The sequence below is a fragment of the Carlito syrichta genome, unplaced genomic scaffold (genome assembly GCF_000164805.1).
Source record: "Carlito syrichta isolate Samal-C Ts95f unplaced genomic scaffold, Tarsius_syrichta-2.0.1 Scaffold312786, whole genome shotgun sequence".
In the NCBI taxonomy this organism is placed as follows: domain Eukaryota; kingdom Metazoa; phylum Chordata; class Mammalia; order Primates; family Tarsiidae; genus Carlito; species Carlito syrichta.
Genome location: NW_007256882.1, coordinates 79,756 through 104,540, shown reverse-complemented (window position 1 = coordinate 104,540; position 24,785 = coordinate 79,756). Strand labels below are relative to the sequence as shown.

The following is a 24,785-nucleotide window of genomic DNA, read 5'->3' as shown; positions in this document are numbered from 1 at the left end:
AGGTGAACTGGGCGAGACTTGCTCCTGAATTTGTCCACAGTTCTCCATAGATTAGGGAAAGATGATGACATAGATGGAGAAAAAGTTTGTGTCTTGCTTCCTTAGCTGTATGTGTCACTGTGAGTCCTGTTGCTATACCACACCTGACAGTAATAGTTTGCCTTGTCCCCAGCCCGGGCCCCACTTTTGGTCAATGTGGCTGTGTTCCTGATGTGGAACTGGAGAATTTCTCCGGGATCCTTGATGGCTGCCTTCAATCTCAGTAGATGTGCAGCATAGAGACCTGAATTGACTTCTGCTGGTACCAGTGATCATTTTTACTTCCAGTGTTGTTTCATGCACAGATGATCCTGGTTCTTGCCTCAAAGACACGGACACAGACGGTGCCTGGCCTGGAACCAATCAAGGGATGAAAGGACATTCAGGACACCCTGTGGTAGGGAGGTTTAACCCCAGCAGCCCCTCCTCCTGTGGCAGGTTCATAATCATCCTGCTCACCAAGGCAGACCTCTGCTGAACTCAGAGTCTCAGGGCCAGACTTGTCCCCACAGCTTGGGCCTGGGAAGGTTGGTGGGACCCTGGAAGTTTGGTGGGACCCTGGAGCAGCACCAGTACAATGAGCAAAGAGGCCAAAGGCAAGAGGGGTCTAGGCCATAGCAGAGGTTTCCCGGATGCTGCTTCCCAAGACCAAGTCTGGGCAGGATCTCCCCGGGTGTTTTTTATCCCCTGGACTGGGAGTACTGTCCATGGTGCAAATCAGCCTGAGTCAGGGACTGCTGCTGGAGGAGATTTTTGGTTTTCAGAGAAGGGTCAGTCTCAAGTGACCCAAGGAGAAAAGGGGGCCCTGCTTACTCACCCTCAGCCCACAGATTCTCCTTCACTGCACATATTATTGTCTGGGCTCACATCTGGACCCTAGATTGTGTCTTGCCCTTAGTCCTGGGCTGGCCATGTCATGCAGAGTTCAGAGGTGCAGAGTGCAGAGTTCAGAGGTGCATCGTAACTTTATTCTACAGGTGATAATATCAGGCTATCACAGGTGCAAGGTCCTTCCCTGGACCACAGCTCCTGACCTGGAAAGTACAGTTCATATTTCTCCCTTAGATGTATACATGGAAGATTTAAGGAGCCACTGAGAGTCTAACAGGTTTTCCCCTTTGTGTGACCTCTCCAGCAAGTGCTAGCTTTGTGTCTTCATATCTTCTGTGTGTCCTAAAGTTCAACTAAGGATCCGGGACTTGAGAAACGGATGACAGTCCAGAGGTATAGCATCCTGGAATTTGTGCGTGGAGAAAAAATGAAGTAGCTATACTTGTCCTGGGGAAGTGTAGGGATTATACATCAGCTTGGTGTGTGAAACAAGGAGCAGAATTTGTGCATTAGTGTCAAGGACAATGCAGCAGGAAGAGAAATACACCTTTCCTTCCAGGTCTCAGGCTGTGAACACTGACTGTTCCTGCACGTTCACATCTCCCTGACCTCCAGGCCCACAATATCCCCAGGTGCCTCTCCCAGGTGACTTTCTGCAGCTCCTGGTGGCTGCTCCACATTGGTTGCTGGAGACTCAGGTCTGTCCTTGGTCCAGGTGTAGATTCAGAATCTGCTTTTCAGGTCCCTATTCCCAGATCAAAGTTCCTCCCTGCCTGAAGATCAGGCTCGGGTAGCTCAGTTGCCCATAAAGATGTGAAAATGTCCACTAGTGGGAAAGCAGACAGGGCCCATCTGAGGCCTCCCTGCACCTATCTCCAGGATACTGGATGTGGAGGTGGCAACAGGGCTTGGAACTACTGGCCACAGGACTCAAGAACTGGCTGTTACTCGTGCTGGCTGTGGGTGCAGGGTAAGTAAACCGGTGGTGGCCACTGAGCCAAACAGACACAGGAACCCATCCACTCAGCAAATCTTTGATGTGATACCTCTGGTTTTGCCCACATCTAGTGTTAGAAATTCAGCCTGCACGGGCATACCGTGCATAAAGTCAGTTTCTCATCATGTGTCTGTGGTGTGCAGTAGACACACTGGGTTTGCAGAAGAGCACACAAATTCTACCACCTTCTACCTTATCATTGTCTTTTATGGTAATTTAAAAGACAGGTGCCTGCCTTTCTCAGGTCCCTCCCACAGAATTGACTCTGTGACCCAGCACTAGCCAATGGGATAAGTGTCCATCAGTTGTGGTTGTTTTCCGGAATTTTCTCATCTTGTGAAGACAAGAATCAAATTACATGTATGCTGCACTTTTCATCTTGAATGAGGATGTGATGACTGGAGCTGCATCCACCTTCCTGAAGTCTTATGTCAACAAGTATAAAAACAAAGTCAACATGACAGAGTTGGTGAAACAGAGGTAGAAAGATCCAGGTGCCTTCATGTTATTGGAGAGTCTCTAGGAAACCATAAGTGTCTTACCTTCAACTTGCTTTTATCCTGGCTTTTTGTACCTTTGTTTTTTATTTGTGAGTGATTGCAGTTAAAAAATCTGATCAATTAAGAAAATAATTAACACAAATAAATAAGTTGACATAACTAATGATAAGGAAAGCTCCCTACAGTGGTAAATGCTATGCAGATAATTAATAAAGAATGCAGACAGCTCATGGCAGGCAGGCCATGTTATAATGAGATCCCGGGGGACACCTCCATAGAGGGATATCTCTGGAACCCCCTCAGGACAGAGAGAAGGAATGTGGGGAGGAGCCATGAGTTTGAGGACCTGAAGGTCAGTGGCAACCTGAAGTAGGTCTGGAATTCACTCTCAACTCATCCACTGTGATATTTAAATTAATGAAGAATTTTGAGGATCCATGTGTAGTCGGATGTGATAAAAAGGAATTTCAGGGTAATTTTTGTGTTCTTTATAGCTGCTGATCACATATAGAGATTTCCTGAATGGTGCATCAGGTCGGTCCTGCCCACCTTCTTGACCTCTCCTAGTTTACCTGTGACTGAAGACACTTGGCGGAGTAAGTACTCAGGCCTCTCTCCACCCTGTGCCCCCCTTACAGCCTTGTGGGGACCCACAATGTTCCCTGTGCTTCTGCTCCCATGGGGGCTGCCAGCACTGCTTTCTCTAAAATTCTAGGGTTCTGTGATCCATGAGCACAAAAGCTAGAAAGTACACTTGACATGAAAGGAAGGGTTTTAGAGAGATAGTGACAATGTCAAGGTCACTTGGGAAGGAAGAGAGAAAATGGGAAACAGGGGAGTCCCTAGACCCACAATTACAGCCTCCTCAGGGTGCACTGGGATCATTCTGGGCTAGAGGATGGACTGTGGGAAAATCCTCAGTCAAATTCCTGAGGTCCTGTTGGAGAAACCTTTCCCCATGTCTCTTCCACCTGCCATGGGGTGGGTTGCTGCACTCAACAGGGAGTGGGTTAGGGCCTGGGAGGGCAGCCAGCTCCTTGCCCCAAAAGGGGCTGATCAGAAACCCCAATAATGAGAAGACCTAGGTAAGAAGAAACTAGACCAGCTTTTCTGGAATCTTTATTTCCTCAATAATCTCCAGAGCGGTGGTCCTGGCTGTCTGTCCCAAGATCACTGACACTGAAGGTACTGAGTTACTGCATAGGACTCCATGGTGCCTGCATGGAGAGAAAAAGAGAGGTATAGGATGAGGAATCGCCCTCAGGAGATCCTTTGCCTCTTCCTGTGGATGGACTCCCCCATCCAATAATGATTTGGACGATCTGCATGGATTCCCTAGGAAAAACCCCTTCAATCAACCTCAGGCTTAGTGGCCCATAGACTAACTGGTGATGGAACCTTTGAACAAACTAGCACACAGCCAGTCTCTCCTAGCATGTGCAGCCAGCTCCTCAGGCTCAAATCCAGTAAGTATCAAGTGGGGGGATTTCAGCCCCTCTTCCTGCAGCAGGTTCATGACCATCCTGCCCATCACAGGCAGGGCCCTGCTGAGGTCAGAGTTAGGGTCAGGATTGTCCCTGAACTCTGGGACTGGCCAGGTGAATGGAACCCTGGGACAGTACTTGTGTAGCGAGCCAGGAGGCCAAGTAGAAGAGGGGTCCAGGCTATGACAGTAGTGCACCCATTGTTTCTTAATGTGTCCCAGACTGGACAGGTCCCCCCAGACCTTTCTTATCCCCTGGCTGGAGAGAGCTACCTGGGATGCAAATCAGCCTGAATAAGGGGCTGCTGCTGGGGGAGCTTTGTGGTTTCCAGAGAAGGGCTCAGCCCCAAGGGACCCAAGGAGAGGAGGGGCAGCCATGCAGACTCACCTAGCCTCATGGATTCTCTGTCACCTGCTCATTTTATAGTCTGAGTGGACACTTTTACTTCACACTGTATCCTCACCTGCACCTGGGCTGACTTAGCCATGCAAACTCAGAGGTTTGTATTTTTGATGCCATTCTACAGGTGACTTCAGTAGGCTTAGCCATGTGTGGGTTCTGCCCAAAATCAAGAAAGCTACAGTCAGAAAAAATTTCTTCCTGAAAAAAAGTACATGTAATATTTTATTTTATTTTATTTTATTTTTATTTTTTGAGTTGGAGTCTCACTCTGTTGCCCAGACTGGAGTGCAGTGACCGCTCCCAGCCACCGCAGCCTTGACCTGCTGGACTCCGGCGATCCTTCCACCTCAGCCTTCCAAGTAGCTGGAACTACAGGCGCGTGCTACCACGCCAGGCTAATTTTTTTTTTTGATTTATTGTAGAGATGAGGTCTCACCAAGTTGCCCAGGCGGGTCTCAAACCCACGGGCTCAGGCAATCCACTCACCTCATCCTCCCAAAGGCATGGGATTACAGGCTGAGCCACCGAGCCCGGTGTGGAAATATCTGTCATTGAGTGTGTATGCCCAGTCAGCAATCAGGGCAGGTTATGGAGTCCATCCTGAAGAAATGTCTGACAGTGACAGAGACTGAGTTTTAGCACCAATGGCTTAGCCAGGGCAAGTGAAGTGCTTGGACATGCAACAAAGTAACAGGAAAATACTACCAGAGCCTCATTGGAGAGACATGGAGAGAAAAATTGTCCATCAGCATCAAAGATGATACTCCAGAAAAAAGAACCCCTTTTCCCCCAGGTCTCAGGTCATGGTCAATGGCCCTCCCAGCCTGTCAGCATCTCCCTCATGATGCCCAGGCCTTCCTCAGACCTGAGAGGCTTTGCCAGGTGGCTCTCTGCCGCCCCCTGGTGGCCTCTCCATATTGGCTGCAGAAGGTTCAGGGGCCTCCTTGGTCCAGGGGTGGATTCACAACCTGCTGCCCAGCTCCCTGGTTCCCTGATCCCATGGACTGCTGACCCCAGGGGAGGAATCCCTTTTCTCTGTGTGGCCCCTGCTTGTCTCATGGTCACACATGAAGGACTCAGTTCCCATGAAAATATGATCACATTCAATTGAAAGGGAAAGGACAGAGCCAATGTGAGGCAACTCTGCACCTGTCTCTGGGTGGTTGGTCAGGAGATGACCAGGATTTGACCAGGATCATGGAACTGAGAGCTTGCATGTCACTGATGCTGGCTGTGGGTGTAAGACCAACATGCATCAGTGGCTACTATACCAAACACAGAGTCGGGAACATCCAGCCAGATAATACTTATTCAGACTCGCTCTGTTCTAGCCTGCGTTTCCTCCTGGGGATTCAGTGTGAACAAAACACAGTCCTGTCTTTGAAGTTTTAACATCCTGTGGGCCGGCAGTGCAATGGGCATACTGGATTTGCAACCAGTCCCCACCATCTCCCTGTACAGTGTCTTGTTTCAAAAGTCTGATGCTTGCTTTCCCAGATCACTCTCAGACAGGACTAAACATGTGGCCCAGCACTGGTTCACAGGACATAAGTGTCAGTTGACTGAAGATCTTCTTAGGGAACTTTCCTTTTTGTGGAAAAAAAGAAACAGACTGAATGTGTGCTGCATTTTTCCTCTTGAATATGGGTGTGATGGCTGGACCTGAAGCAGCCATCCTGAGGTCTTAGGTCAACAAAGGATGAAAGCTAAGCCAATATCATAGGGGTAATGTAGCAGAGAGTTAGAAATATCCTGGTTCCTTTGGCGAAATAAGGAGTATCTGTAAATCAACAACCATCATCATACCTCAGACTTATTTTGTGAAGGTAAAAAATAAGATTTTTTTTGTTTATGTCTATGTTATTGTGTGATTTCACTGAAGAATCATCCCGGATCAATTAGGACAATAATTAATACATATAAAATCAATTCATAATGATAAAGATACTGAAAGAAACCTACAGATGGAAGTGCTTGTAGATAATTAACAAAGAATTTAGACAAAGAATGGCAGGACCATGTTATTACGCAAGTCTAGTGACCATCCTGAAGAGGAGTCTCTGGAACTGTTCTCAGGACAGGATGAAAACTTAAGTCTCAGGAAGTATGGAGGAAGGACTGAGTCACAGCCCACTGGTAAAGAGACTGGTATATGTGAAGATCTGATTGTATACCTAACCTTAAATTGTGCCCTACATCTTTATAAAAAAAAAAATCTGAAAGGACAGTGAGAAACCTGAAAGTGTCTAAGATCCAAAACCAGTTCAGGACCACATAACATTTTCCTGAAAGTGAAGAATTTCAGTGTCAGGAGAGGTGTGTAGTCAGGTGTGGTAAGGGGAATATCTGTGTGATAAATCACATGCTGTGGTAGCTGTTTAGCACATCTTGTTGCCTCCAGGAGGGCGTTGCTGAGGCAGAAACAGGTGAGGCTCAGGTGGGTCTAGCCCAGTCCTCTCTAGCTGCCTAGTTTACCTGAAGACTCTCAAGAGAATGGACATTGGTCTTTCCCTCCTCCCCATGCAGGTCTGTGGGGGACTCCAATGCTTCCTGTGCCACTGCTTCTGGGCCAGTTGTCTGAGGTTCCATGTGGGTGACCCAGCACTGCTTTCTCTGAAATTATAGGCTTTTATGATTCAGGAGCACAAAACTCAGGGAATTCACTTAACAGAGAAGGGAAGGTGCCGAGAGAAGGAAGGATAATCCCAAGGCAAACTGTGGAGTAAGAGATAAAAGCATAAGACTAACCTCTTCCAAGTTCACTGGGGTAAACCTAGACTAGGGGAGGGCATATGAGAAAATCCTCATTAAAATTTTTTGGGTTGTGATGGAGAAGCTTTTCCCTGCCGGTTCTTCCAGGTGCCTGTAGGGGGAGCTGCAGCTCTCGGCTTGGGCAGGTTAGGTTCTGGGAGTAAGACCATCCATTAATGAGTTTATTCCACCATTTTAGCTCTTGGGAACAAAGCTGTTTTTTAATATTCAAGTACATGCCCTGTGCAGCTCCCTGCACCATGTCGAGCTGATCAGAAAACCCAGAAAACAAAAGGCTTGATTAGAAGCAACCAGAGTGACCTTTTCATGTTTTGCTGTTGTTGTTTTGGTTTTGTCTAATTTGGGGTTATTTTGTGAGTTTTTTTCCTTTTTTTTTTTTTAATTCTTGTCTCACTCTGGCCCAGAGAGGAGTGCAGTGGCAATCATGGTTATGGCAGCCTCAATTTGCTGGGCTCAGGCAATTCTTCAGCCTCAGCCTTCCAAATAGCTGGGACTACAGGCATGTGCCACCACATCCATCTAACATTTTGATTTATTGTAGAGACAGGTCTCGCCATGTTGCTTAGGCTGGTCAGGAACTCCTGAGCTTAGGCAATCCTCTCGCCTCCACCTACCAAAGTGCTGGGATTACAGGTTGAGCCACTGAAACTGACGCTTGCATGATTTTTCAACCCTGAAGTAATTTATTCACAAAAACATGAAAAACAACAGAATTATTGTTTAGGTAGTAGGGATCCAGGACATGGAATAACATTTATCCAAAGTTCATGGTTTGTTAGCATAGTAAGTAATTGGACATCTAATTATATAATTGTCAGTGCTTTTGAGCAGAGAATATATTATGTGTCTGTGTATTTTTTTAATTTAAATTTTCTTTTAACTTTTCTGCATGTTCCACATTACCATGAACTGAATATCAACTTTGAGCAAGTTGAAGGAGCCCTGGTTTTTTATTATTGTTTTTAATTTCACCCTCAACATTTTCATATTGTCCAAGTGATCTAAAAGTAAAGTTTCTAAAGCCATATGCCATAGTTCTATGAAGAATACAGCCTTTGATTCAATTTTACTCAGGGCTTTGAAACCCATTCTTAGCATTCACATGCAATCATACCCCTGTATTGGTGTCTTGATCTCTTTTATAGGCCAATATTTTTGCATTATAAGTGTTATTCTGAATAAAAAGTAAAGAATAGCATGTGTCTCTATGATGAAGAACTTGTTCTGTGCTGTATTAGTGTTGAATTCTGTGTCAGATGTAGAATACGTACACATTTTCTTTTTTCTTTTTAAAATTAGCTTGATTGAGATGGATTCCAATGGCCATGCACCAATTGAAAGCAGACAACCCAGTGGTTTTCAGTGTATTTCATGTGTGTACAGTGTAACCACATTCTGATTTAGAACCTTTCATCACTTCAAAGGGAAACCAAGGACCCTGTCGCTAACACCCTCCATCCTTGCATTCATGCATCCCACCACCAGCCTAAACAAATGCTAGAGATTTCTCTGTTCTGGACTTTTCTATTAACTTAGTCTCATACTATGTGGGTCTGGTGACTGCATTAGTTAGTTCACTTAACACAATGCTGGCAAGGTTCATCCTCACTGTAACATGTATGGGAACTTCATTCTTTTTATGGCTGAAAAATATTCTAAGGTACACATATGCTGAATTTGTTCACCCAGCCACCCACTGATGGATGCTTGGGGTTCTTTTTAGCTTGGGGCTATTAGGAGTAAAGCTGCACTAAACATTCAGGAACAATTTCTGTACAGACATATTTTTTCAATTATCTTGTGCAAACAATTTGGAGTGGAATTACTGTGGATAGGTTAATCATTAAAGGAATTGCCAGACTGTTTTCCAAAGTAACTGTCTCATTGTACATTCTCATGAATGGTATATGAAGGTCCTATTATCCCCATCATCATCCATACCTGTGGTTCTCTGACTTTTTTATTCTAGCCCCCCTAGAGACTGTGAAGTGGTATGTCCTGGAGGAGCACATCATGGACTTAGTAAAGAGGGTTTCCTGGTGAGCTCAACAGAAAGCAGTCCAGAATCCAGAGTTTCACTCCTTGTTCAACAGGAGACTGAGTCACACCCAGTCAGGTAAGATTTGGCTGTTGCAGATAAGCAGACTTTTGGGACAGTGTGAGGACAGGAACTGGAATGTCCCTGGGTTGGGCCCAAGGTGGCATCAGCACATCTTCTGTGGTTTTGATGAAATATCAGGAGGGGCTATATTCTACATAGAATCTGAGGTGACAGGAGTTTTGGGTTTCAGGCAGATACTCAGGTAGACCCAGAAGGACTGGAGTGCTCTCACTAGGAATGCTAGAAGTGGGGATGGAGTCCATAGAATCTCCCACAAAGCGTCCAAGCTCAGTGTGTCCTCCATGGAGTCTGACCTGTAGAGCTATGAGGATTGTTCCTAGAACTTGGCATCACTTAGGTTAGTAGAAGGGCAGCCAGTAGGATCCCTGTTTAATCTAATCAGTCAAAAGTAATCAAGATGGCCAAAGGCAGTGGCCCAATGACAACACCAAACTCTTCTCCGGTGTACAGATCTGAGACAATTTTATAACCTAGAACTTCTTATATCAAGAAGTGTCCTTAAAGGAAAGTCCCTGTAAAAACATGACAATTGAAAAAGCCAGAGTCAGTCACTATGGCTACTACTTTTTTTGTAGATAAAGTTTTACTAGCATTCAGAAATGCCCTTTTACTTAAGCTACCTCCATGTGACATTTGCAGAATGAAGTAGTTGCCAAAGAAACCATGTGACTGGCAAACACTAAAACATTTATAATCTGGCCGTTATGCATATGATATACCCTGAGTGTTTCCCCATCTTCACTTCATTCAAGGGAATAAATAATAATATTTCATCTTTGTTCGGGAATGACATGTACTAGTGGCACCTTCAATGACATAAAGATTTTGAGACTGTAGTAGGATTTTATTTCCAACTATTTCTAGGAGTGGGGTCCTGAAGGAGGACTTATATTTTATATTTCCACAGATCTAGTCAGCTCATGGTTCCATTTGAAAAGTCTTTGCCAGATGTGGAATATGCTGTTATACAACAGTACACCATAGCTGCAGGTGCACAGAATGCACCACTGATTCAGAAACTGAGTCCTTCTCTGTTCCTCTCAGACAACAGGATCAGAAACGGTGTGCATTCACATGAAAAGGACAACAATATATGTTTAAATTTTAATTCCTCCAGTGTCATTAACCCTTTCTTCACTGTCATGATGTGGCCAGCAGGACTTGGACCATCTGAACACCCAATTGAACATCCCAGAAGAACCCACCATAGGGTAGTACAATGATCTGAAGTACATGCAAGAGCAGATATATTGTAGGATTTGGTGAAACCTATGTACTTCAAGAATGGAAAGTAAATCCTAAGAAGACTCACCTCCATATGAGCAGAAATGTTTGGGGTCCTGTTGTTTGATGCAAGTTGAGCATCTCCTGCAAAAGAAAAAACTTGTTATTACAGCCTTACTTATCAGGAGAAAAGAAGGAAAAAGCATGAAGGCTGCAAAATCACACTGCTTTTTCTGAAAGCAGTGTAGTTCACACATGTGGATGTTGTTCCAACCCGATTACCAGACATAAAGTAGATTGCTTACTATCTGTGGGTACCAGAGAAAGTCTGCAGCATGTGCACAGATGGGTGTCCCTGCTGGTTGAGCCCAAGAATCCAGCAGGTTCAACCATCAGGCAGGAATTGGTGATGGGAACAGAAGCCTTGCATTTATGTGAAGCTCCCATGGAAGATACCATTGTAGACCCAAGGGGTGTTTTAACAAGGCCTTGGCATTTTAGTGAAATTTATACACCTCTTGGAAAGGTTTATTCTGTCCCTGCTGGCCCTGAGAGCTATGTGGCCACATCTTTCTCATGCACAGTAAGTCAATTAAACACCCAGAGCTGGTCTGTCCAGATCAGCACATCTCATCCTGAGGACACAGTCTTAGAGGGCTCACAATCCTTCTTCTTCTGTCAAGTTCAAGTTTTCAGATGAGAAGGTCCTTCTCCTGTCACACTCTGTGTTGAAAGAGAAGGAAAAAGACTGTCACTGTGTCTGGAGACACTTCCCATTCCATGAACCTGTGTCCTGCTCCCTGCAGGGAACTGGATTAAAGTTACAAGATGTTTGGATATAAAATGAATGAAATGATTGATGAAAACTATTCAAATGGGAATCTTACATGCTTCTGTTATTGCTTTGGTTGCAAGAGAAAACATCTGTGTGAGTTGAGAACAAGGGCATGGTCATTGCACCCACTGAATGGTGACTACAAAAGCATCTGCCACAGGCTTCATTTCCTACTGACATGTATAGCTAGTGTTCAAATTCAAGTCCATCACACTGGTTATAAAAAAAGAATGTCCTTTTTTTCTTGTTGAGTCAAGTTCTCACTCTCTCACCAAGGATGGAGTGCAGTGGCATGATCATGGCTTACCGCAGCCTTGAACTGGGCTCAAGTGATCCTTTGGTCTCAGCCTCCCAAGTAGGTGGGACTACAGTCACGTTCCACCTCTCCCAACTAATTTTTCTTATTTTGTCTCACTATGTTGCCTAGGCTGGTCTTAAATTCTTGGGCTCAAACAATCCTTCATTGGCCTCCCAAGTGTTGTGCTTATAGGCCTGCTCATGGCTTTGTCCACAGTCCTTCTGGGGCTGGAGGAGGAGGATGACACCAAAAGAGATGGGATGTGTGTCTCACTTCCCCATCTGTCTGCATCACTGTTGATAATACCACTGCTGTCCAATAACTGACAGTAATATTCAGCCTCGTCCTCGGCCTGGGCCCTGCTGATGGTCAGCATGGCCATGTTCCCTGATTTAGAGCCAGAGAATCGCTCAGGGATCCCTGAAGGCTGGTTGCTGTTATCATAGGTGACCAGCACAGGGGCCTAGCCTGACTTCTGCTGGTACCAGTGTGCATCAAATATTCCTATGTCATCACCTTGGCAGGTAATCCTGGTTGTCTGTCCCAAGGCCACAGACACCACAGACACTTGAGTCAGCTCAGAGGAGGTCACAGAACCTGCAAGAGAGGACAGGAGAAATGGTTCAGGAAGGAAGGTCTCATTCCTAGAGCCTCACACCCTGCACCATCCCCCTTGTGGATTGGAGGTCAGAGTCAGGCTAATCTTTAGTTCTGCAGGCACTGAGCTCCTGGAGACAGCACCTATGCAGAGAGTGAGGAGGGTGAGCAGAAAAGACATCCAGGCCATGATGGAGACACCTCAGATTTCTAACTCTGAAGCCATGGCTGGGGTGAGCCTCCAGGCCACTTTTATAGGCTGGAGAGTCTCTTCATGCAAATCTTGATTCTTCCCTCTTGTAACCTTGTTGGGTGGTACCCTGGTAAGAATGCAATGCAAATCTCTTCTTCATTCTTCAGTCTGTTTGTCTGAGCTCTTGTCTGAGCCCTGAGTCTGAGGGTCTCATGTTGACAATTTCCCAAATTCAGAAGAAGGGCTGACTGTGTGTCATGTACGGAGGGTTGATTTGACCTGATAGAAGAAGCCTCAAAGGAAGCCTCAGTCATGCCCTCTGCACTTAAGCACTACCATGGGACTTGAAGGTATTAGATCTAAACCAAGATCCACAGTGTCCCCTGTTACCCACAGGAGAAATGCCATCCCCTGTGTATCACTAGCTCATGCCAAATGACTACTACATGCTGAATGTTGACTCTTTGCCCACAAAGCTTAAAATACTTCTTATCTGAACATTCCAGAAAAGCTTACCAAATACTAAAAAGTACACTGAATTAATTGAGAAAATTTCCAACCTCAAGCAAAGTAGGTGAAATTCAAAATAAAACTGTCACAAGGTTTATTTTAACCCAACAACTTGAGAAAAATCTAAATTTTCAACACTATACTCTGATAAAATACTTGCAGCTAACGCTGTGAATTGGTATATCCCTCTCAAGGGGAAGCTGAATATACATGGAAAAAAATTACAGGGATACACACTTTGACCCAGCATTTTAAAAAATTTATCCGATGGTTATATATCATGTAAACCCATGGCATCTGCATGCTGATGTTCACTGCAGTGCTATTTGTAATATCAAAATCCTGATGAGAACCATTAGGGGCTAGTTGATTAAAACCCATGTGGAATCCTCTGTAGCCTTTTCATAAACAGTCAATCCCTCATGGCTAGGTAAAGGACACGTAAGAAACAGTGCATGTGATGGTGTCGACATGTAGACCAGGACAGGGCCTTCTTATCTCAGGAAAGCAGAGCTTGTGATAGGTACTTGGCCTATGTGATTTATTGAAGAGTGCTCTCAAAAGAAACCAGGATGGTGAGAGGAGTAGGATAGGAAAGATACAAAGGAAAAGTCAGGCTCCAGTCTGGTCCTGTGGGGTTAGACTACACAGGAGCTCTGGAGCTGAATAGAACCAAAGGTGTGTCCTACTTAGAGGCCAGTGAAAAGGGCTTATGTCCTCTGCCCCGATCATTCATTGGTTTTGCGTCTTGATGGTGGAAGCCACTTCCAGGAACCCCTCATGAGGTGACTGCAGTCTGAGAACCCAGGGCCCACACCTAGAGAGAGCTGCCTAGCTGGGGAATGGGCACCCAATGAACGGTGACTGCAACAGCATCTGCCACAGGCTGCATTTGGAAATTTTCTTCCAACATGTATGTATTATCCAGTGCTCAAATTCATCATGTTGTTTCTAAAGGAGAATTCCTTAACTTCCCAGGACAAAAGTCTTATGACCAGGAGAATAACAATCAGACCATGTCCACACCTCCTCTCTGCTGCACTGAACACGAGTGAACAGTGAAGGGCTTCCACAGGCCTCTGGGGGACAGAAATGTTTCCAAGAGCTTTATACCCATGACAGGCTTAAGGGGAGCTTTAGCACTTTCCTGGGATAGGGAAGTATGCCTCTGTGCCAAGGCTGCTGCATGAACTGTTGGAGTTCCTGGGCCAGCTCCCATAGAAAGTCATTTCTCTGAAGCGAATGTGTGGTGTCACAGGATACAGAGTGCTTAGCTTGTACTGGCAATGGTTGGGGTGTCTGGGTCCTGAAGATGGAACCTGAAGTAGCTGGAGATGATGTGGTCATTTGTCTATCTGTTGTGTGAGTCACATAAAAGCTTGTCCAGATTTCTTCAGGAGCTGTCCTATTGTGTTCCCAGTCATGACAGGTCCTGCACTCAGAGTACGTGAGAGTGACTGGAACACAGGAGTTCCTGTGAGTCACCACAGTCTGGAACTAGCAGCTGAAGGGTATGATAGTGAAAGACAGGCCTGTGAATATACACAGAAAGGGAGACTTCCCAGAGAGTCCCTTGTTCACTCTCCTCCCAAAGATCCAGGGACTCCATCCTGACCAGTGCAAAGACCCGTGAAAAGGACAGTGGACCAGGACATGGAGTGAAGCCCCCATAAATGTTCTTTCTCAGGACTTCACATCAGGTGCAGGACCTCCTTTAACTTTTCCTCTGGCACTTTGGTGGAGGGTGGGCTTCATACAAATCCCTCGCCCAGGTTCCTGCCTGACCCAGCTTGCTCCCATAAACCAAGGATGAGTCCCATCTGGTTGAATGTCTCCCAGTTGAAGCGTGGAGAGATGAAAGGAGATTGTACCCAGGGCTTTGTTTCTGCTTCCTTCCTCCCACCTTCCTCCCTCCCTAAGCATGAGGAAAATCCACATTTGCTGCTTGGAGAGCACATAAGGAAAAAAGATAACAGGGTCATTGAAAAGATTCTCAGATGAGTTGAGGTCCTCAAAAACAGAAACAGTTGAGGTCCTCACAGACAGTGACAGATCCCACAGACCTGCCTGTTTCTTTCTCATCCAAGAGTCATCTTTCCTAAAGAGACTGGGACTGTTAGATTCAACTAGGGTTTCTGGTTGATTTCCTCTAAATCGAACCTCAGTCCTTTGTCAGAAGCCTCCAAGTAATTGAAGTGCTCCATTTCTAATCCAGATTTCCTCTCCAGGTCTATCTGAGCTTGGAAGTCCTACAATACAGGTACCCTGTGCATTTGATACTGTCTGTCTCTCGTGGATCCTGACCAAGTAAGGATGCACATAGGAATCTGGAGATACCCTTCTCTGGTGCATTCAGGAGCCTTGCCATGTGTATGGTGCAGGCATAAGAGGACATAGGATCATTGCTCGGTGTTGGGTGTCTATTCACTCAGTATTTTCCACCCTTTTGGGAACAGCTGTGGTGGGAAGTAGTGTATGTGACCCCATTCTTCAAGACAGGGCTGGATATTTTAGACATGTAAGTGTTGTCTTTTATTTAATTAGATGGTGTCTTCTGAGTTTTAAGATGATTCAGTTGACTGCAGGAATTTGGGACCCAGGAGGCTGAAACACCAAGTCTCTGGAGACTTTTGTCTCCCAGATATTTGAGCCCTAAATGGGGCCTGAGTACTTCTCGGAGAGTGACAGTGACTTTCAAATAGATTCTCAAAATCCAGTCCTGTTTCAATTGAAATCTAAACCAGATTTTAAAATTGTGCCAGGAAACATAGTTTAATGAAGGAAATGAGGCAAAACTTTGTTACTATTTGGTGAAAATGATTTTATCTGAAAGATAAGATGAGTGGTGGAAGGAGTGTTCTTAAGGTGATAACATGGGAGAATGCTACAAAATTCATAATCTGTCCATCATTGCAGTAAGAACTAATCATAATAAGAGACCTAGAAGCTGATGGGGTTGTTTCCTGTGGCCTGAGCCACGGAGAAGGTGGCTCAGTTCAACCTGGACACTCAGGGACTTGCTAGTCTTGGGGAGGAGTTTCTCTTCTATACTTAGTATAATGGATTGTCAATAAGAAGTTTAAGCATGTGGCTGGGTGTCATGGTCTGCTTCTTGATTTCAGAGATAACTTAGGGGACTATGGCTCTAGGTCAGGTTGGAGGTGTCTGCAGGGGCCTAATTTGGGAATGATGGAACCCTGGTGCTCGCTGGAGGCAAGGAGCATGGATGGGGCCAATGAAGCCAGAATTCACAGGATACAGTGGATGGGCATGAATTTAGAGGGGAGAGAACAACAGAGAATGAGTCCACATTCGTGACAAGAGAGAGGAGAGGCAATTTCCAGATTTAACACAATACCCATCAAATTACCAGCAACATTCTTCTCAGACCTGGAAATGACAGTACAGGAATTAATATGAAAACATAAATGACCACAAATAGCTAAAACAATCCTCAGCAAGAAAACAAAACAAAAACAAAAGTAAAAAACATAGTGAGAGGCATCATGCTGTCATACTTTAAGCTTTATAATAAAGCTACAACAATCAAAACAGCCTGAAATTGGTGCAAGAACTGGTATATGGACCAATAGAGCAGAATAGAGATTCCAGAAGCAAAACCACAATTTCTCAGCTAACTCGTCTTCTTCTACCACCAACCAATGGGGAGAGGAGAAGCTATTCAGCAAATGGTGCTGAGAAAAAAGGCTGACCACATGCAGAATTTTAAAACAGGACCCCTACCTATCACCGTACAAAAATCAGCTCTAAATGGATCAAAAACCTACATGTAAAACCTCAAACTACAAGAAACTTAGAAAACGCAAGAGACACCCTTATAGAAAATGGAACTGGCAACCAATTCCTGATCAAAACCCCAAGTGCCCATGCCATAAGAGATAGGATTGACAAGTTGGATCTCATCAAACTTACAAGCTTCTGCAAAGCCAAAGAAACCATTGAGAGGTGGGGAAACATCCTACACACTGGGAAAAAATATTTTCCAACTGTATATCTGACAAAGACCTAACATCTAGCATTTACAAGGAACTCAAATGTGCTGAAAAGAAAAAAGTCACCTTACAAAGTGGTAAATGATATGAATAGACACTTCTCAAAAGAAGACATATGAGCAGTCAACAGATACATGAAAAAATGCTCAGCCTCACTAGTCATCAAAGAAATGCAAATTAAGACGACACTGAGATACCACAGTCAGAATGATCATCATCAATAACTCAAAAAATAACAGATGCTGGAGAAGATGTGACAAAAAGGGAACACTTCCACACTGCTGATGGGAGTGTACAGCCGCTGTGGAAAACAGTGTGGCAATTCCTAAAAGATCTAATAATCAACTTCTCATATGACCTGCAAACCCCCTACTTGGAATATACCAAGAGAAACTCACATCACTCTATGAAAAAAGATACTTGCACATGCTTGTTTGTTGCAGCATTATTCACAGTACCAAAAACATAGGACCAACCATGCTGCCCATTGAAAAAGGACTAGATTTTTTTTAATGTGATGCATATGCATGATTGAACATTACACAACAATAAAGGACAAAATTATGGAATTCGCAGTAACTTAGATGGACTTAGAGGCAATAATACTGAGTCATCGATCACATAATCGAAGAACTGAGTATCACAAGTTCTCACTCATAAGCGGACCTTGAACAACAATTATCGTAATACTATAAGAAAGGGATTGGCAGTAGTGGGAAACTGCCCGGAGAGGGCTGTGGTGGGTTGGCAATAGTGGGAAACTGCCAGATGCGGAGAGAACACCTGGTAGGGTACCTGCATAGTAAACATTTGAATACCTAACCCTGAACTCTATTCCACATATTTAAAAATTAAAAATTAAAAAAAGAAAAGGAAAGCTATACTTTTGGAAATATAACTTTTAAAAAAGGGGAAAAAAAGAAAGCAAAGCCAATACCATAGTAATGGGAGAATAGACAGCTAGAAATAGTGGAGACTTTCTTGAACTGGAGTGTCTGGAAAACAGCCACAATCTTTTTGTAGAGTTATTTTTAGGATAAAATTAGATTTTTCCCGTGTTTATGCCTTCATGTGTCCATGCAGTGAACAAGCATTTTTTATTGATGAGGCAATAATTAATAACAATAAATCAATTAAAAATACTGAAAAGATGAGAACTTGTGAGAACTCTGAAGATTACAAATGGAAAGTTTAAACAGAAAATGACTGGCTGCTGTCAAAGGTTGAGGGACCTCCTTGAGGAATTGTCTCTGAAGTTGTCATGATGGAGGATGAAGACACAAGTGACAGGACATGAGTGCAGGAAGCAGTGTCTTAGCCTGGCGGGGAAGAGACCTGCATACGTGAGGATCTGAAAGAACAGTGGGTAACCTGAAAGGGCCTGGCATTCAACCAGTTCAGGTTCAATGTGACTTGTATTCATAAGTGAAGAATTTGAGGCAGGCATGACATGTAGTCAGGAAATTTTTCAGATGATAATCAGGTGATATGGCATCAGCTTAGAAAATACACTCACTTGTGGCCTCCAGGACAGTGCTACTAGAACAGGGACAGGTGAGATTCAGAAGGGTCCAATTCTGCCTCCTTCTTCTTCCTAGCTCACCTGGGACTGAAAACTCTTGTGGAGTAGCCTCTTATCCCTTCCTCCACCCTGTGTCCACCATGAAGTCCTATGGGGACTAATGCTGCCTGTGCCTGTGGTCCTGAGGTAGCTGTCTGGGGGGTCCTATGTGAGTGACCCAGCACTGTGTTCCCTGAAGTTCTCTTGATCACAGACCTCAGAGCACAGAGCTTGGGGAGTTCGTATGATAGAGAAGAAAGGGTCTAAAAGATAATCCTAAGGTCACCTGAGGAGGAAGAAAGAAAAATAGGGCCAAGGAGGTCATATACACATATAATAACCTCAAGGGCACTGGACCCAACCTGGGCTAAGGGAGAAGTTGTGGGAAAACCCATTATTTACAATAGCAAAAACCAGGAGTCAACTCTACTTCTCATTGAAAATAGACTGGATAAATAAAATGTACATATACACAATGGGAAATTATGCAGCCATAAAGGACAAAGTCATGGACCTTTCAGGAAATTGGATGGAATTGGAGACAATATTCTTAGTAGTCTATCACAGAAACAAAGAACAGATTACCACATGTTCTGACTCATAAATGGGACTTGAACATTAATCACAATATCACAAGAAAGGGATCGGCAGTCACTGGACACTGCTAGGACAGGGAGGAAAGTGGGGGGGCACATAAAAACACAATATGAAAAATTAAACCTAGGGAGGTGAGGACCAATTGGAGGCCCAAACTTCACCTATACATACATTACATATGTGCCTAATCCTGACTTGTACCCCACATCTTAAAATAAAATAAAGTTTAGAAAAATGAAAATTAGCTTTGATGGAGAAGCTTCTCTCTGTCTGTTCTTGTGGCTGTCTGAAGGGGCTGCTGCACTTTGACTTGGGGTGGGACAGGGTCTTGGAGGATGGCCAGCTCCCTGCACCAGGTAGGACTGATCAGAAACTGGAAGGTCAAATATGTCATATTTGCATCAGACAGCACAGCTTTTGTATGAACATTTAATCTTACAGGACACTGTTTAGGTTTAGAATACTGCTTAGGTTTTAGGGATCCCATTATAGGAAATGATTTGTCTACATGAAATTTCCATTATCTGGATAAGCAAGCTCTAGACATAATATTTCAATTATACTGTCAGTGCTGCTTAGAGTGTGGTTTTATTTTCTGTTTCCCATCCCCATGAGGTATCAGCACAAATATAAGCCAGAAGTATTGATGCAGGAAGCTTCTATATTTCCTGTTGAATAAATTCCAATCCTCATGTTACCTTTTGAAACTGTCTTAAAAATCAATTAGAAAAATCATCAACCAAATAAATATAAAGAGAAATGCAACCTATGGTAGAATTTTACTCACAGATGTTTCCTCGTGGAGTGAGAAGACCAGGCTCCTATATCCCTTGGCCGTCACAGGTGATCCTATCAAGTGTGGAGCAGGTCATTCTGGGTCAGATGTGAGATGAGCCTGTTTCCTTTCCACTGACCGAGGTGGACTCAGCCCTGCTGGCACCTGTGGGATGCTCTCTCCTTGCTCCTGGCTCTCCACGTGGGGAGGATGCTCTTGCTTCTGGAAATCTTTGTCTGAGGCTGCCCTGGGTAAATGAGGACATCTCATCTCTAAGATAATGGCATCCAGGATCACAAATTCTCCCACTTCTTTGGATGTGGAAGTATCAGAGAGCCGATGATCAGAGAAGAGTTCCCTCTCTTTTACCAGGTGGTACTGAAAGGGAAGGAAAAGAAATTTACTTTCCTAAGAAGATTCCCAGGAAGTTTCCACCAGCCAGAGTCCAAGTCAGTCCTCACTTGCCCAGGTTACAGGGAAATGTACCAGAGTTCTCCTTTGCATTGTGCTTTTTCCAAAGATTTACTTTTATTTTATTTATTTTTTATTTTTTTTATTTGTGAGTTGTTATTTTTTAAATTTTAACTTTAGTTTTGGAGATAGAGTTGTTCAGTCACCCAGGCTGTGGTTCAGTGGTATTATCCAATAGTTTTAAATCTAAAAATGTGTTCTCTTTAATTCCAGAGCCTTGCAGAGATGTAGTAACTGGATCACATGATAGAAAATGTCTCTAAATGTTCCTGCCTCTGAGAGGTCATTCAAAAAATCACACTTTTAGACATCAGACACATCTGTAGAGTACAAACTAACTAAAGTGTATGCAGAAGGGCATGTTGTACAACCAAAGGAGAAGAAGGGAGAAACTGTGAACATGTCACAGTCCCCTCCACTTCTCACCCACATGACCCCCATTGACAAGGTGCACCAAGGAAGGAAGGTGGGCAGCTGATACTCGGGCTGGAAGTCCTCATTTCAGAGCCACAGGATCCTTCTTCTTGTTTCACCAACAGAACTTGTCCCTTTTGCATCTCAGGAGTGGGGTGAACTCAGACTCCATGTGTCCTTCCGTGCACCTCTGTGCCCAGCTGTGACCAAACTTCCCCTGAGAATCCAGATCTGAGATGGACTCCGCAGTGGACACAGTTCTGACCAGAGTCAACAACACAGAGCGCACGTCTTCCTGGCAAAGTGTGCAGTCTCACTGCTCACCACATGGGCCCACAGTTGGGAAGTTGTCCTGCTGCCAACAGAGGGCGCTGTCCTTTCTTGGGGACTTTTTCCAAAATGTTCCCCAAGTCTCAGTGACAGAGCCTGGTTGAACAATGCTGGCTCAAGACAGTTGACAAGCAGTGTGATCCTACTTAAGTGTGCAATTAGGTGGCAGTAAGTACACTCAAAGTGTTAGGCAACCATCCCCAGTATCTGTGATTGGAGCTTTTTCCATCACCGAAAACAGGATCTCTGTACCCATTAGCCAGTGACTTTAGGAACTTTAGATCTTTGGGACAAAATGATGAGTGTGTGGTCAGGGGAAAGTTCCCAGGATGGATCCAAGGAGGTGTCTGCTTGTACTCCTCAGTTCCTATGCCATCCCAGGACAGTAAGGGAAGGACAACTCATCCAGAACTCCTGATAGAAAGCTTCTGAGGCTTCCTCCATCTGCATCTTCCAAGGAAAAGAAAGATTCCAGCAGAACTGAACCATCTGAGCCACCTCTCACCTCTCTTGCAGTATTTGGGATTATTTCTGGGCTAATAAATTCAGATCTGAGTGAGCTGGGCCAACCCTGCTCATGGTTTTGTCAACTTTGCCTCTAGAAATGAAGGAAGAATGCAACACAGACAGGGAAGGGGTGTGTGCCTCATTCCCTATCTGTCTGTGTCACTGTAGGATGAGCACCACTGCTGTCCCTTGATTGACGGTAATAGTCAGCCTTGTCCTTGGCCTGAGTCACACTTATGGTCAGGGTGACTGTTGTCCCTGAGCTGGATGCAGAGAATCACTTGATCTCTGAAGGCAGCTGTATACCACCCACACAGTGGCCTGGCCTGGCTTCTGCTGACACCAATAGGCATACTTTTTTTTCATTACATCTCCAGAGCAGGTTACCTGGCTGTGTGTTCTGGACACTGACACTGAGGATGGCTGTGTCAGCTCATCAGCGAACACAGAACTTACAAGAGAGGACAAGAGAGGGGAATTGAAATGAAAGACCCATTCTCAGGTGTCCCACCCTGAGGTTGTACCTGGGCTGTGCTCAGAATTTGAGGTATTCCCAACTCAAGGTCCTGTGGGGGTTGCGCCTGGGCAGGGTCTAGGTTTGCACCATGCAGAGATTGAGAAGGGGGAGAAGGAGAGGCTGCCTCCTGAGTCCACAGCACAGCTTGCTTCCCCAGACCTCTCTTATTCACTCCTAGGCCCTGTGTGGAGTAAGTGTTTGGTGTTTATGCAAATGCACATGCTCCAGTGCTCCTCATGGAGGGATGTCACTCAAACCAGCTGTGGGGACAGCACAGGATACTGGGGAGGAAAGGGTGTGTCAGGAAATCTAGCCTCCAAGGTCTGTGATCACAGTCACCTTCCTGGGGATTGACTACATGGTCAATCTCCAGCCTATGGTGTGTCATGGGCCAGGCTCAGCAGGGATGTGGACCCACCAGGAGCCTGAACTTAAGACTGAGCTGGGCCATTTTGAGAGATCAGTGGTGACACCTGACTCACACAGGCAGCCTATGCCCCATTATCTTCCTGCTCCTTCATCTCTTCTTTGGGTCTCCCAGACTCACTTGTTTCCAATTTCTGTCATTTCATTAGAATGTGGCTCTGTGTCTTTAGGACCATGGTTGATCATTTGCTATATGGCAGTTTGCTTATTGAATGACCATACCCTTTTGTGTATTCATCACAAGATCTAGTCTCATCTCACACATATTCTTATTCCATGACCTGCCCTCTCCCACATTAGACTAGCAATCGTCTTCCTCAGGTCTTCTATTCATTATTTTCTCCTCATCAGTGTTTTGTGTAAATTTGTAAAAAAGCATTAGAATCCCAGGCTTCACCAAGAAAACTACTTTAGGCCCAGGGTCTCTGTTAGAGTCCCAGGGTCATTAATATCTGCACAGGGTGTGAGTTCTTGAGGGTAGGTGGTCCATGGTCCATTCAGTCACTCAGCTCCTGTCACCAACTCAAGAACCGCCCACTGGTCAGAACTGTTACCTCAGGTAGGTGAGAATTCACTTCCCTCTGGAGAGAGGCTCCTCAAAGAGGCTGTGCATATTTCATCCAGGGAGCAGAGCCCTAAATGCCCAACCTCCCACCCACTTGAGACACACCTGATCACAGGAGCCATCTATGTACTGCATGTATGACATCACCCACCCCACCCCCAGTATTCTAGAAATTGTATCCTCAGCTCTTCCATTCTGTATTTCTTCCTCATGAGTGTTTTGTGTAAGCCTGCAAAAAGCACCAAAATTCCAGACTTCATTGAGAAAACTACATTAGGCCTATGACCTCTGTGAGGGTGCACAGAGGTGAGCTCTGGAGAGAGGCTTCAGATATTCCATCCAGGGACCATGTCCCTGAATGGCCCACCTACTGCCCACCTGAGATTCACCTGAGCACATGAACTACAGTCTAAGGGCAGAGTCTGCAGGAGGTTGAAGGACAGGCAGAGGGAGAAGGGTTTGGGAATCTCTGGAAATGCCAGCACAGAGGGCTCAGCTTCCAGGAGTTGCTGGACAGGAAGGGACGATGCCCTGAGAGGGGCAGGAGGCTCAGTCATCCTGAGTGAAGATCATGGGCTCTTGGAGCCCCGTCGCCTCACAATGTGCTCCCCTTCGAGTACCTCAAACTTGGGGTGTCTCCCAATGAGTCCCAGCCCTGCAGCAGCTGCCAAAACTGGCACCTGGGTCCAGGCTTCCCCAGCTGTGTATTTTCAGATGAGGCTGTCTCTGTGCCTGGGCTCCTGTCAGTGTCCTGGTGTGACGTTGGGTGAATCTGACCCTCAAAATTTTGTCACTGCAGCCTGAGATAATAGTATGAACTGTCCTAACTTCCCATCTGAGGAGTAAACCTTGGATACCTGTTGACCCCCAGACTGGTCTTCCTATTAGGCTCCAGCTGGGCAGCCCCAGTCTCTCTCCTGGCTGCTCCTAACAGCAGTTCTGTTGCTCCCTACTAGTGGAAAAGACACAGCCCAGGAGCTTCCTTCCTCCAGATGACCTTACAATCTGCCACCTGGGAGAGTGGCCACCAGAGGATCCTGCCTTCTTCTGTGCAGTTGCAATCCATTCTTCTCTGGCCAGCCTAACACAGAGAGCTCACACATGTTGCATCCAGGGAGGCAGGGCAGGAGTCATTCCTGTAAATGTGTCCCAGGTTGAAATGCTATCCCCTGGTTTCAGCTTCTGTTGGAACTAGAGTGAGCCATATGCAGCTTCTCTGCAAAGTGTCAAGGTTCAGAGAGACATCATATAGGGACTCAGGCTTCCTGTAAACTCAGGATCCAAGTGATGCCACCTGAGAGCAGTTGCATCCTCAGTGGGGATTGGGTTGTTTTTGGCTCTAAGTTCATTTGTGAACCAGCATCACCATTAGCGTTAGCATCACTAGTATTTCTGTTTCACCCCACTTCTCAGAGCTTGGGCTGGGAGGGTTTCAACATGAGTCTTGCGACCCTTTTGATGAAACTGGGAATCTCCCGCTTATCCTGAGCCATGCACTTTTTTTCCCATCATGCAGCTCCTAGACATGCCACAACTGTACTCTGTATGTATTCCCATCATACAGTCTAGATGCACTTTGGGAACCCTTGTGCTGGGATTCCTGCAGGGGAAGGACAAGAGACTTCATGTCTGAAGCCCACTTTCTGAGATCCCTTCATCAAGTTTTAATTCACAAGGCTTACATTGCTTTACTATCACTTGACTTTTAGTTAATAAGTATCCCATTAAGGTCAGGATAAGCTTCCACATTTCACAGCATGTAACATTGAGGCCCAGAAAGACTGAGTGCTCAAGAGAACAGAGTA

General features: G+C 45.1%; 1 gene segment (V, D, J or C); it reads right to left on the bottom strand.

The window, feature by feature from the left end:
- Positions 1-11,967: 11,967 nt before the first annotated feature.
- The window catches only part of LOC103272571, a 32,484-nt gene continuing 19,666 nt past the window's right edge, over positions 11,968-24,785 (bottom strand). The window contains 1 exon segment of the V gene segment in view: positions 11,968-12,101. Within this exon segment, the coding sequence occupies positions 11,968-12,101 (134 nt within the window).